This window comes from Macrotis lagotis, chromosome 3, assembly GCF_037893015.1.
Source record: "Macrotis lagotis isolate mMagLag1 chromosome 3, bilby.v1.9.chrom.fasta, whole genome shotgun sequence".
Classification (NCBI taxonomy): domain Eukaryota; kingdom Metazoa; phylum Chordata; class Mammalia; order Peramelemorphia; family Peramelidae; genus Macrotis; species Macrotis lagotis.
This window is the reverse complement of record NC_133660.1, coordinates 55,471,473-55,485,604: the sequence shown is the minus strand read 5'-3', so window position 1 is coordinate 55,485,604 and position 14,132 is coordinate 55,471,473. Positions and strand designations below refer to the sequence as shown.

The 14,132-nt window shown below is 35.7% G+C and overlaps 1 protein-coding gene across 1 annotated transcript in view; it reads left to right on the top strand.

The window, feature by feature from the left end:
- Positions 1 to 798: 798 nt before the first annotated feature.
- Positions 799 to 14,132, top strand: part of LRIT3 (leucine rich repeat, Ig-like and transmembrane domains 3) — a 34,980-nt gene continuing 21,646 nt past the window's right edge. Inside the window, exons 1-3 of the mRNA XM_074227394.1 lie at positions 799 to 908; positions 4,893 to 5,013; positions 10,428 to 10,903. Coding sequence (XP_074083495.1) covers positions 4,898 to 5,013; positions 10,428 to 10,903 — 592 coding nt within the window. The 5' untranslated portion in view covers positions 799 to 908; positions 4,893 to 4,897. The remainder of the gene's footprint in view (positions 909 to 4,892; positions 5,014 to 10,427; positions 10,904 to 14,132) is intronic.

Sequence of the window (14,132 nt, the reverse complement as noted above, 5' to 3'; positions counted from 1 at the left end):
TAGGGTGAACCCATTCCAGGATGACCCTGCCTTTCCCAAAGAAAAGAGAACTCTCCTCTAGGAATGAACAACAAAGTTCTATTTACATTGCTGTAATCTATGTGAATATGTATAGGAATATCCATATATATTATGTATATATAATTTTCTTGATTCTTCTTATTTCACTCTGTCAATTCATAAAGATATTTCCACATTTCTCAGTTTTCATCATTTCTTATAGTATAATAATATTCCATTATCATAACATAATATTCCTTTATCATTCATATACTATGACTTGTTTAACCATCATCCCATCTACTTTTGTTTTCAGTTCTTTGATTCTACCAAAAGTTCTGTTTTAATTATGGTGAGCTTTTGTGTAGTTTTTCTTTTTATCATTGACTCCTTGTTGTCATCTCCCAGTAGTGGAATTTCTTGGTCATAATTGTGATGTGTAAGCTTGGCTGTTAGAACAGGTTTGGTGTTGGAACAAAATGAGATAAAAAGAAGTCTACTTAAGTACAAAATAGAAAGGAAATTCAACAGTCTTTCTAGTCACTGTGCCATTCTATCTCTCACAGTTGACTGGAAACTCCATGAGCACTCTGAGAACAGTAGCTATTTAATTCATGTTTGCTTCATTTTTTTTGGCAAGGCAATGGGGTTAAATGACTTGCCCAAGGTCATACAGCTAGGTAATTATTGTCTGAGGTCGGATTTGACCTCAGGTCCTCTAGACTCCAGGGCCAGTGATCTATCCACTGCACTACCTAGATGCTCCAGTTATTCCATCTGTTTCATGACAGTTGGGGAGGTTGAGTCTGCATGTCCAGCTTCTGTGGTCTGTGGGCAGTTTTGATATGCCTAAGCTGACTGCTTCTGTTAAACCTTGGGGACCCCTGACATACAAAGAAGATGAGAAGGTTTGGAGAGGCTTCTAATCTATTTTGATTGATGAATTGTGTCAATGAAATTAAGTATCTTTCAAAGTATCAAATAATTTACCTTTAGTGCTGTAGGAACAAAATTTCTATTTCTTGTTTCTAAAGTTGTTTTAGTTCAAGGGATTATGGATTTTACCACTGTTTGTCTATTCAATAATACTAAATGATATATCCATTTATTGACAAATAGCAGTCTCTGCATTCAAGTCTTGCTTCTGACACATACTATCTGTGTGACCATGGCCAAACCACTTTACCTTGTTGCTTCAGGCATCTTTTCAAGTCTATAAGCTATAGAGGAGTTGCTGGGAATTCCCCAATCAATGAAATCACAGGTCTTTATTTTAAAAAAACCATTTATTACCTAGATCTTTTATTTGCTCTGAATTCTCTATTTTAAAGTAGTTACTATTAATTTTTTCTTAAATTTATTTTTTAAATCAGCATTTATTTTCTGTTTCCCATCTTTGCTTCCTGAAAAAGAAGAAAAACACAATCCTTGTAACATATATATATATATATATATATATATATATATATATATATATATGTATTCATATTCAAATATGTCTGTCTCATTGAGCACATTGAATCATGACCTCTCTGACAAGAGGTAGGGAGGGAGACTGTTTCATCACTGGTTCTCAGTCAGTCCTTATGTTGATTGGAGTTAGGTCTTTCAGAGATGTCCATTTTTGCAAAGTTATTGTATAAATTATTTTCATTTTTCTCTTTTTTCCATATTAGTTTTTTCTTTTCTCTGTATTAGTTCAGACAGCTGTTCCCAAGTTTCTCTGAAATTGTTTTTTTTCATCATTTCTTATGGTACAATAATATTCTATCACAAGCATATGCCACAGCTTGTTCAGTCATTCCCCAAATGATAGATGACTCCTTGTTTTCCAGTTCTTTGCACCACAAAAAATAACTTTTGTATATATGGTCTTTTCTTCTTCATTTGAGTGGGTAGGTCATGTAGTGGATAGAGTACTACAGTGTTCAAATCTGCCTTCAGATATTTATTAGCTATGTGACCCTGGGCAAGTCATTTATCCTGTCTTTCTCAGTTTACTCAACTATAAAATGATGCTAATAATAGAACCTACCTCCCAGGGTTGTGTAAGGCTGAAATGATATAATATTTATAAAGTACATAGCATACAGTAGGTGCTAAATAAATGCTTTTTTCCTACCTTGGAGGTATAAGCATAGTGATAATAATAACATTTACATAGTACTCACTTATGTACCAGGAAATGCTTTATAATTATAATCTTATTTAATCCTCACAGCAACCATTTTATAGATGAGGACATTTAGACAAATAGAGGGTAAATGATTCGTTCAGGGTCCCACAACTAGTAGACATCAAAAAAACTGAATTTTAACACAGGTCTTTCTGACTCTAGGCCCTATCCCCTCTACTACCTAGCTGCCTGAGTAGTGGTATCATTGCTCAAATGATAAGCATATTTTAGTAATTTTGGGGGGCAGAATTCAAATTGCTGTACAGGATGGCAGGACCAATTCCTAGCTCCACCAACAATGTCTTAACGCTGATCTTTTCTCATTACTCCTTCAACATTTGTCATTCACTCCCCCCTTTTTTTTAAAACAAGTTTTCCAGTCTGCTGAGTGTGAGGTGGCTATTTCATTAATTCATTCATTCATTTATTTAATTCATTCATTCATTCATCCATTCATTCATTTATGTTTGTTTATTTGTTTATTTATCCATTCATTCATTCATTTATTCATTTATCTATTCATCTATTTATTTATTTACTTATTCATTTGTTTGTTTATTTATTTATTCTTTATTCTTAGATCCAATGACTTCTTATCTCTCATCCTCTTTGACCTTTAAAATTTTTTTTATTTATTTAAGGCAATGGGATTAAGTGTGACTTGTTCAAGGTCATACAGTTAGGCAATTATTAAGTGTCTGAGGTCAAATTTGAACTCAAGTCCTCCTGACTCCAGGGCCAGTGTTCTATCCACTGCACCACTTAGCTTTCTGCCTTTGACCTTTCTATAGTTTTTTGGTCACCATTGCCCACCTCTGTGTAAATACTTGTCTCTTGGTTTTCATGACACTAGCCTTTCCTGGTTCATCTCTTACTCTTCTGTGTGCTCCTCAGTTTCTTTCGGACCAAACTAGACTACTAACTATTCCCCTAAATCAACAATCCATTAATCATGTCCAAGTGCTTGGACAGGTCCATTCCTGGAATGCCCTTCTGCTCCCCCTTGTCTCAGAATTACCTTTTTTTCATGTCTCAGTTCACCTTCCCTTATCTCTCTCTTTTTTCCTCATTCCCCGATGTCATGATCTTTTTCAAGAAGGAAGGACAAACATCAATCATCCTCTTTCCTCACATTAACCTGTATTTATTATCTGTGTTTGCATTATCCTTCTCCTACTATGTCAGCTCCTTGAAGGTAGGGACTATTTCATTTCTGTATTCTGTATTCTGTATTCTCAGTGCTGAAACACAGAAGTTGTTTAATAGTTAATTGAAAATTACTCATCTGACCAGGAATAGAGTTTTCCTTTCATTTTAATGGTGCACTTAGTTCAAGAAGTGTCCTATTTCTTTTGAACAATGACTTCCATTATGATTATGTTCTTGGATTAGAAACACTGTGTAGTTGTTTGGGGAAAGAAAGAGAAAGGACATGGCTTAATTCTATTAATGGAATTAGCAATTTTGAAATAATTTTTCCTAGTCTCTCATCTTAAAATTTTCCTATGTTTTTCTGATTTTCCATTCAAACATTTGATAGTCAGCAAAGAAAATAGTAATACTGATTATAATATAAATACATTTTTATTATTATGTGAAATATAATAAATATAAACAATGCCTTAGCACTCACATGTGAAGTATCTATCAACTCATTCTCAGTTAAAAGGGAGCTTTTACTGTTCATTGCACAAAACTGTACTCTTGGGGCATGTTTTAAACTATTAAAGCTTAAACCTCTGCCTGCTTCGATTTTAATAGTCTAAGTTATTGAAGCTCAAAACTATATTAAGAGTCTGGTGATACCCTGTATATACAGGGTATCACCAGACTCTTAATATAATTTTTTCTAATATATATATATATATATATATTAGAAAAAATTATCAGGTATAATTTTGACCATTAGAAGGAAGTGAGAAAAAGAGAAAGAAAAAAGGATAAATTAGGGAAACTGATGAATAACTTTTAAAAATAGGTATTGGAAGTTGGGGAAGTAAAGTGGAAAACTACCGAGGACTTGGGCTCAAATTTTAGTTCTGCCACTGGTTACTTTTGGGACCTTGGGCAAGTCACTTAACTTTTTAAGGCCACAGTTTCCACTTCCACTAAAATAAGGGGTTGGACTAGTTGCCTATCCAGGCATCTTCCAGTTTGAAGTGTGGAACTTGGGTTTGATATATTTATTTATTGGGCACTTGCTAAACCATAGCTGAGCAGTAGGTGGCAATATTGTAAACTTTATCACAATAACAGCAAAATTTTATTCATTTCATTCTTTCTAAATTCAGCTTTCTTTGTAATCTCTTTTAGAGCCACATACAAAGTCAATTCATTTTGCAACAAGACATAGAGATAATCTAAAACAGAGTTCAAGTAATGAAATCTGAATGATTTTTAGCATTGAATTTTAGCATTGAATAAATATTCAAATTGCAACTTGCTTTCATTGGAAAGGGGCTTAAAATGTGCATTTTTCAACATTTTCCCAAAGAAATTATTTTCTTTTCCCTTAAAATATGCTACTTTGCTGAAGCTATATATGAAGGCTAACTCGATTGATCCCTTGTGAGATACATTTGAAGGTTAAGTAACTACAGATCTCAGCTAATCCTTTGTAATCTTCTCTGACTAAATGGACATCCACATGCGTGCATCCTGGCCCCTGAATGCTTGGGATTTGGTTTTTAGCTTTTGTTCTAATATTCTTTCATAGGAGGGATGCATCTATTGGCTTATTTGGGCCTCATATTTAGCATTTTGGAAGGAGTGTGCACTTCATGTCCTTCGCAATGCACCTGTGATTCCCCCAGCAGAAGTGATGATACAGATTCAAGGTATGCATTTGTTGTCTTTACACAATTTCATGTAAAAAGATATAGACTGATTATAACTTAATTGAGTCTCCTCTACCTTGGCAGGGACAAGAAGCAATTGTATTTTTATCAGCAACCAGAGAGGAGAGGTTTAAGTTGCAGTAGTTGCATCTTACTGCTTTATAATCATAATCATTTGCTGCTAAATAATATTTAGTCAGCCTTCCCTGTTTTTATTCAGTGTTCAAGCTCTTAAAAATATCTTTAAGACTTATGAAACCACAGAACACATTCCGATTTGACTTATTTTACCCAAATTATTCATAGGCAGAACATTTTTGTTTTCTTTGGGAACTAGAATGTCCACAGGTAAATAATCTTAGCATTGGGGAAGATAATGCCTTCCTACCAATTCCAGTTCATCCACAGAGGAGGGAACCTAGTCTCTCATGAGGAAGAGAGGGAGGTGAGGATGATGATGATGAGGAGGAGGATGTTGGTGATAGCAAAAATTTATATAGTGTTACCTGTGTTGAAAACTTTCTAATTATTTTGTTTTCTCCTTACAACAACCTCACAACAATAACCCTGAGAAGCAGGTGCTGTGATTGTCCTCACTTTGCACTTGAGGAAACAAAGGCAAATAGATCATAGGGGTTCTTAAAAGTCAATGAAATTTAAGGATGTATATTTTTTTATTTGTCTAAATGAGATTTTAAAAATGCAATTAAAAAAATAACTTTCATGTTGTAGACACAAGGTAGGGACTTGTAGGTTCCTTAATGTGTTATTAGAGAATATTAGCTTTAAACAGATTTTGGGAATCATATTAGAACTCTTTAAGAAGTGCCAAATATTATCCTTGTTGCTAATGAGGTGGTAGTTTAATCAATGGAAATCCTGATTAGTTGAGTCTCCCCCAAAGAGGAAAAGGAAAAGAACAAACATTTTTCACTTATTGTCTCATTTGATCCTCATATCATCTCTGAGAGGTAAATACTAACCCCTATTTTACAGATGAGGAAAATGAGGCAAACAGAGGTTAAGTGATTTGCCTAGGGTCAAACAACCAGTTAGTTTCTGAGGTTGGATTTTAATTCAGGACTTTCTGATTCCAGACCCAGTATTCTATCCCCCTTTTGCCATGTATCTACCAAAATATTTAATGATATTATAAGGATGAACCTTTGTCAGAAAGGGGCTCCTCCCATGGAACTAGACAATACCCTGATTCTAAATAGAATGGGTATTTTTTTTTCAGAGAATCTACTAAATATTAAAAGTGACAAAAATTACATAGGGAGACAGTGAGAGAAGGGGGAGCATGCCACAATGAAAATCTGAGACTGTCTTAACTTATCTCTTGTCTTTCCTTAGGGGAACTGAACCAGGGAGTTTTAAAAACAATGATGAATAACAGGATAGAATCATTCAATTCATGGTTGGAAGCATAAAATAGAAACATTTCTGACTAGACTGTAATAGCTATTCCATGAAGTCTAAGCAGACAATTTTATTTACCTAAGGAGGTCATTGGAGGTTATGGAATAACATAACCAAAAGTAACTTTGATGGGTTCAGGGATGCAGAACAATTACTAATTACTCACCCTTACCCACTTGGAAAAATAATCAGTTCCCTACTTCCTTTTTTTTTTTATCCAGTATGCACCAGTTTGAAAACTGGCAAGCAGTGATGTCTACCAGAGAATCTGTTAAAAGTAAGAATCTCTGGGGTTTTGAATTTACAGTTAAAATTGAGTCCAGAGTGAGGGGGATTCCCATCTGTAAGAAGTTCCAGAAGCAGTCAGGAGACCTGAAGGTCTGAAGGAATCCCTTTCAGCTTTTACTAGTTGGGTGACCATGAGCAAAGCACTTAACCTCCGATGAAATCACACTTGGATTTCTTAACTTTCAGGGTTTTGTGAGAGAAATGCTTTGTAATACTTTATAAAATATGAGTCTGATTATTGTTATGGTCTTTGAGCTTATTACAAAATGTCTCTCTAATACTGTGCCTTCCATCTCTCCCCTCTCTCTTTGTTTCCCCCTCCCTCCCTCCCTTCTTGTTCTTGTTCCTGTTCTTGCTCTTTTCTTGCTCTTCTTGCTTTCTCTCTCTGCTCTTTCTCTTTCTCTGTCTCTGTCTCTGTCTCTCTCTTTCTCCCCTTCCTTCTTCTCTTTCATTCAATACATTTACTCAGACATTTACTACCTGTGTGACAAGTCCACTAATTTCTGTTTGTCTCAGTATTAGCAACTATTAAATGGGGGTAATAACAGAATGCAATTTGCAAGGTTTTGAAAATAGTCAAATGAGATATTATTTATAAAACACTTCTGGGCTCATAGTAGACACAATATAATGCTTATACTCTTCTCCCCTTTGCCTTCTTTCTCTCCCTCTCCCTTTCCTTTCCCCATTCCGTATATAGTAAGTGTTCCAAAAGTCTTATTACAGTCCTATTAAACAGTGCAACTCTTAAAACTTAACACTATATTAAGGCTTTTTGGATATCTCTATATTTGCTACACACATAAAAGTATATATATATGTATATATATATACAGAGTCTGATTGAATAAATCATATATATGTGTGTATATGTGTGTATATATATATAAATATATGATTTTTTTGCTCTCTCAATCTCTCTCTCCTTCCCTTTCCTCCCTTCACTCTTCCTTCTCTTGCTACCCCTTTTCTTTCTCTTCAAACAAATATAAAAGGAAATCAATCAAATCACTCCTCCTATGGGGTAAGCCACCCCAAGTTAAAATGTCTAGAGATACTAACTAGATGAGAATATTTTTCTATTGAATAAATTTATCAAAGACTTAAAAAGTAAAATTAAATATACATATTTTGTATATGTATATATGTGAATGTCTATTTTTGTATCAGACTCACAATTTCATTAGTTTGTGCAACTCCCAGTAAAGCAATTCTCAACTCAGACCAGCCCCAAGCCCTGAGAGCTGCATTATACAGCCAGCATGTGGCAGAGGCAAGACTTGAACTCAGGTTTTCTCGGCTTCAAATCCAATCTCCTTTCTCCTGTACTATGTTTGGCTCAGGCTGGAAGTGTTTTCCCTCCCATTTTCAAGTGAGAGAAGAGGCTTAGTGAGGTTAAGTGAGGTTCTATGGCTAACATGGTGGTCAGCAAGCTTAGGACTTAGGCTGTCCTTTCCACTATCTCCTGCATCTCCTCCTTTGAGTCCCACTGTACACTTTTAAGATCATAGTCAAGGAAATGTTATCCTTCAATTAAAGCTCTATCTACTTGAATATAAAACTAATAACCACTGAAGAAGGCATAGAAGCCCAATCTTCTTAGAGGCTATTAGATAAGGCAGTGGATAAATCATGAGTCAGGAAGACCAAAGCTAAAATTTGCCCTCAGATATATTTTACTTGTATGACCTGGACAAATAACTTACCCTCCACCTGCCTCAGTTTCTACATCTGTATAATGAGAATAATAATAGCAGCTATGTCAAAGGATGATGGTGAAGATAAAAGGAGATAAATGGTTTGCTTTGCATATCAATATATAAATGCTAGCTATTATTATCCCTTTCTGGATTGAAGAAGCTCCAGAACCAGTGGTTCATAGTAGAGGTAGAGATCCCCTTTTCATCCTGAGTATTACCAATTCTACTTTCCATCAACTTGTGAACTTCTTTTCCTTATGAATTATCTCAAGGTACTATTGTTCACCTGGGAGGTCACACTGCACATGCCTACTTACTGGGTGGGATATTTAAAGCATCCTTATTAGTCAGATATGGTTTTTGGTGCACCACCTTTTGTTTCTGTTAAACAGAACTCTTTACACTACTCTTTAGCATTCAATCCTCAGAGTAGACCTGATGTAGGAGGAGGGAGGGTTCTGGACCCAGCAACTTCATCAGCAAGAGGACTTGAAGATGTATGACTGTTCTGCAGTTTATAATCTGAGAAAGTAGCCTGGCACACATCACACAGCAAGGCTCAGGATGGCTTTTATATTTACAAACATCCAGAGTTGCATGGCTAGTACATATCCCAGCCTGGACTTGAACATGGGTCTTGTTGACTAAAGGCTGGCTGCCCAATCATGAAGCCATGTTGCCTCTCTTGGAGTTTGACACCTCATGGTAAGAAATGAAACTGGACATTTATAGATGCTAGCACTATGCTAAAGGGCTGGGGCTACAAATATGAAAAAGAAAGGCAGTTCTTGCCCTCATGAAGCTTACAGTCTAATGGGGGAAGACAACATAAAAAAGGAAGGTGAAGTGAGGGGTAGGTGGAGGTAGTTGAGGCAGGGGCCAAGAGTAGTCCAAAGTCTGAGGCAGGATTCTAAAAAATCTGGTGTTCTATCCCCTACATCAGTGAGATCAAACTCAAATAGAAATGGGGGGCCATGTCACTAAATTGTATGTAAGATCACATATTAGGGCAGTTAGGTGGCCTGGAAGACAAACTCAAATCTGACTTCAGATGCTTAGTTGTGTGACCCTGAGCAAGTCACTTAAGCTTGTTTGCCACATCTGTTAAATAAACTGGAGAAAGAAATGGCAAACTACTCCAGTATCTTTGCTAAGAAAATCTTAAATGGTGTCATGAAGAGTCAGAAATGACCGAATGATAACAATGGGCAACAATATAAACTTAGAAAACTATGCATGTATATTATATATAATTCATATATCAACATACTAAAATGAGATAGGAACTATATTTTAAGCTGATTTAATCTGACTGGGCTGCACTTGGAAATGTTTGGGATTTTTAAGGGGCCCACAGATTGCAATATTTGCCAGCTCTCTTCTACATGACCTAGGATTTCTAAAATATGACTCTGTGTCCTGAAATCTGCTGATTTAAATCCTGAGATAGTGTCTCTCTCTATCCTTGGTTAATATCTGTGAGTAAATTACTTTAACCAGTGCATTACTTTTTTTTTTTTAGGTTTTTGCTAGGCAATGGGGTTAAGTGGCTTGCCCAAGGCCACATAGCTAGGTAATTACTAAGTGTTTGAGGCTGGATTTGAACTCAGGTACTCCTGACTCCAGGGCTGGTGCTCTATCTACTGCGCCACCTAGCCACCCCCACATCATTTTTTTATCTGTGACTGTTGAAGGGGTGGGGGGGTGGGGGGTGGGAAGCAAGATTGGGGGTAAAATTGTAAAACTCAAATAATACCTTTAATAAAAATTAATTTTAAAAAAGTCCACTATGTTGTATCCACATGATTAAAAAAAAGGCAACACTAAAAAAAAAATTACCTAGCTGTGTGGCCTTGAGCAAGCCACTTAAAGCCATTTAACCCCGTTTGCCTTACAAAAAAACCTAAAAAAAAGTAGGTCATTTAATGAAAGAATTCCAGAGAATAGAGAATTTCTCCCAAATTGGCAATTGAGGATGTAAGTTCTTTCTGTTTGTTGATCCAGGTTGGTGTTGTGCAATGACCCAGATATGTATGAGATTCCTACAAATGTTCCTGTAGACACAATGAAGCTCCGAATAGAAAAGACTGTCATCCGCAAGATCCCCACTGAGGCCTTCTACTACCTGGGAGAGCTCAGGTACCTCTGGGTGACTTATAACTCTGTGGTCAGCATTGACTCCGGCAGCTTTTACAACCTGAAGCATCTTCATGAACTGCGCTTAGATGGCAATTGGCTGACTACATTCCCCTGGGAATCTCTACTGGAGATGCCCAATTTACGAACCTTGGATTTACACAACAACAGAATAAGCAGTGTGCCACCTGAGGCCACCGCATACCTGAAGCATCTCACCTACCTGGATGTATCAAGCAACAGACTCACCACTTTGCCCCCTGACCTTCTGGACACCTGGACCCATTTCTCGGCAGATTTAGTATCTAGAAACATGGGTCTTCCACCATCAAGAATCATTTTAGGTAAGCACACCAATTTCTTCATTTCTTTTTCACTCACGATGATGGCTCTGAAGACCAGGTACTACCATTAGTTAGCTGATCAGAACACTGGACTTGGAATCAGAGAGGCTTAAGTTTGAATCAGAAATTTAATAGTTGTATCATTCTGGGCAAATTACTTAACTCAGACTCAATTTCCTATTTGTAAAATGGAGATAATCGTGTCCACTACCTCACAGGGTTGTTGTGAGGAACAAGTGAGATAGAATACATAAAACTTTCTTAAAATACTATATAGATGCTAGCAATTAATATTATTATAGTTAATTGGATTCTTGATGAACTTACACTTCATTATAATACTTTGCTCATATGCTACACAATATGGGATAGGTCTTTTTGGGCATGTAATCTCAAGTATTAAGGCAGTGTCTAAAAGATTCCCATAGAAATAAGCCCTGTTAGGACATCTGAATTCTTGATATCACAACATTTCCACCAGTCTGACCCTCTCCCAATGGGATCATAAATTTTGAGCTAGAAAAAACCTTAAAAGAAATTTAGTTCATAATATGGAAATATGTTTAACACAATGTATGACTTAAATCAGATGACTTGCTATCTAGAGGGAGGGGAGGGAAGGGTGAGAGGAAGAAAACTTTACAAAAATGAATGTTGAAAATTATATTTACATATAATCGGGAAAATAAATAATAAAAATATAAAGAAAAAGAAGTCTAATTCAAATGTTTTATTTTACAGATAAAGAAAGTCATATAGTTAGTAAAGATCAGAGAAGAGGGATTTCAACCCACTTCATGTAGCTCCAAATCCAGAAATAGACAACAAAGCCAGTTTCTTTCTAATTCAAAAAATAATTTGCTTATTCTATGTTGTTTTTGTTGTTGAGTCCAACTCTTGATGACTCCATTTTGGATTTTCTTGGCAAAGATAGTTATTTTACAGATGAAGAAACTGAGGTAAACAGGGTAAATTGACTTGTCTAGGATCTGAGGTTGGATTTGAACTCAAATCTTCTTGAGTCCAAACCCAGCACTCTATTTACTGAGCCACCTAGCTTCCTATGTGCCTAAGACCTATATCCAAGTCAGAAATCATTATCCCCCCCCCGCCATCCTCTCTTTCTCCAAACTTCTCCATTACTATTTTCTTTGGCAAGACAATTGGAGTTAAACAACTTGTCCAGGGTCACACAGCTAGTAAGTGTGAAGTGTCTGAGATCAGATTTGAACTCAGGTTTTTCTGACTTCAGGGCCAGTATTCTATCCACTGAACCTGTTAGTACTGAGGATACTACCATCTTACCAGTTCCAAACTCTCTTTCAGATGACCTCCAATTTATTTTATATATATCTATATATCTATATCTATATATCTATATATCTATATATCTATATATCTTAATATGTACATGTACATAGTGTTTGCTTATTGTTTTCTTCATTAGACTGAATTTCGTGTGTGGGGGTGCAGATGGGACTGGTTTTCTCTGTCCTTCCCTTTCCTGCCCTTAAGATTTTTATACATGTTTGTATTTGGTTTTCAATTTTTTTAAAATGTGTTTGTTTTTCTAGTTATTTGAGCCCAGATCTTCCTAACTTGTCCAGGTTGGAACTGTACTCTAAAAGGACCATTCATTATAGAACATTTCAGGAACTTAAACCTATTTCATTTTTCCAACCAGGGCTGGTTTGTTCCACTGTTGGCAATCTGCTACTCTCCTACCATCCACCATATTAGTTAGAATCTTAGTGTGGACTCCCAATGGCTTAGCCCATAATTCTGAACTGAAGCAATCCACCAATCTCAACCTTTCCTGTATTAGGGATAGCAAAAATGGATCATAAGAGCCCCAGAATCTTCTATGTATTTTAAAAATTTCTTGGCACTTTCTTTTTAAATATCACTATCACTAATGCCCACTCTTCCCCAATAAAAGTCCTCTCTTGTATAAATGATTGTTGAAAGAATGTGTATATATATATATATATATATATACACATATATACATATAAAAATCACACATTAAATATAGCTTTATACATATGAATGTGTGTTTAATATTAATATTAATATATACTATATTACTATATATATTTTTTTCTTACTCCCCTCCCCCAAGGAAGCATCCACATTACTGAACTCTTTCAACCAATGATTCAATTAAACAAAGTTAAACCTTTGACTCTTTGGGCAGGGAAAAGAAGAAAGATATATCAGAAAATGATTATGATGCAAAACAATAGTTATCATCAATAAAAATAAGATAAAAAACCCTGTGTTTTTTTCTTAGTTGAATCTCTTTGATGATTCCATTTCTGTTCCTGTAAATCAATGAAATCCCCCATCCTAACTTTTCTGAAAAATATGCTATTTTATCATAAATATGCCATTGTAAATATTTGTTTAAATTACTAGACAGTGTTTTTTCACACTACAAGTAACTTTCTCTAGCTTCTGAATTTGACCTGAAAGCACAAATTTATACCAGTAGATTCTGTAAGGAATAGAATTTTATTTATATTGTTAATGCTCTGTATGTGGATGTTGGAGGGAAGGATTTATTTAGGATATACTTGGTTGGAACCTTTTCCCAGAGGCAGCTAGGTACGCAGTGGATAGAGGGCTAATCCTGTGGGCTGGCCAACCTGACTTCAAATCTGGCCTCAGACACTTTATTAGCTCTTTGTCCTTGGGTAAGTCACTTCAGTTTCCACAAATGTAAAAATATCTGGCACATAATAGATACTAAAGAAACATATAATTATTTCCTTCTTTCTTCTCATTTATAATTATGATCTCTTTTTCATTAGCTAGCATTTATATGGTGCTCAAAGGTTTCAAAGTGCATTTAAAATATTATTGTCCCAACAGTATTTGAAGGTAGATATTTGTAAATATTTGAGGTTGGATTTAAATTTGTCTTCCTGACTTGAAATCTAATGTTCTATCTATAGTGCCTATCTGTCCTATCTGTCACACAGGTGTAAGCATCCCTTTAGAAGGAATACGTATGGGGCAGCTAGGTGGCGCAATGGATAGAGCACCGGCCCTGGAATCAAGAGGACCTGAGTTCAAATCTGACCTCAGACACTTAATAATTACCTAGCTGTGTGGCCTTGGGCAAGTCACTTAGCCCCACTGCCTTGCAAAACACTAAAAAAAAAAAAAGAAGGAATACATACATAGGGGTATTATATGTATATGGACTTATACACACATTTATAAA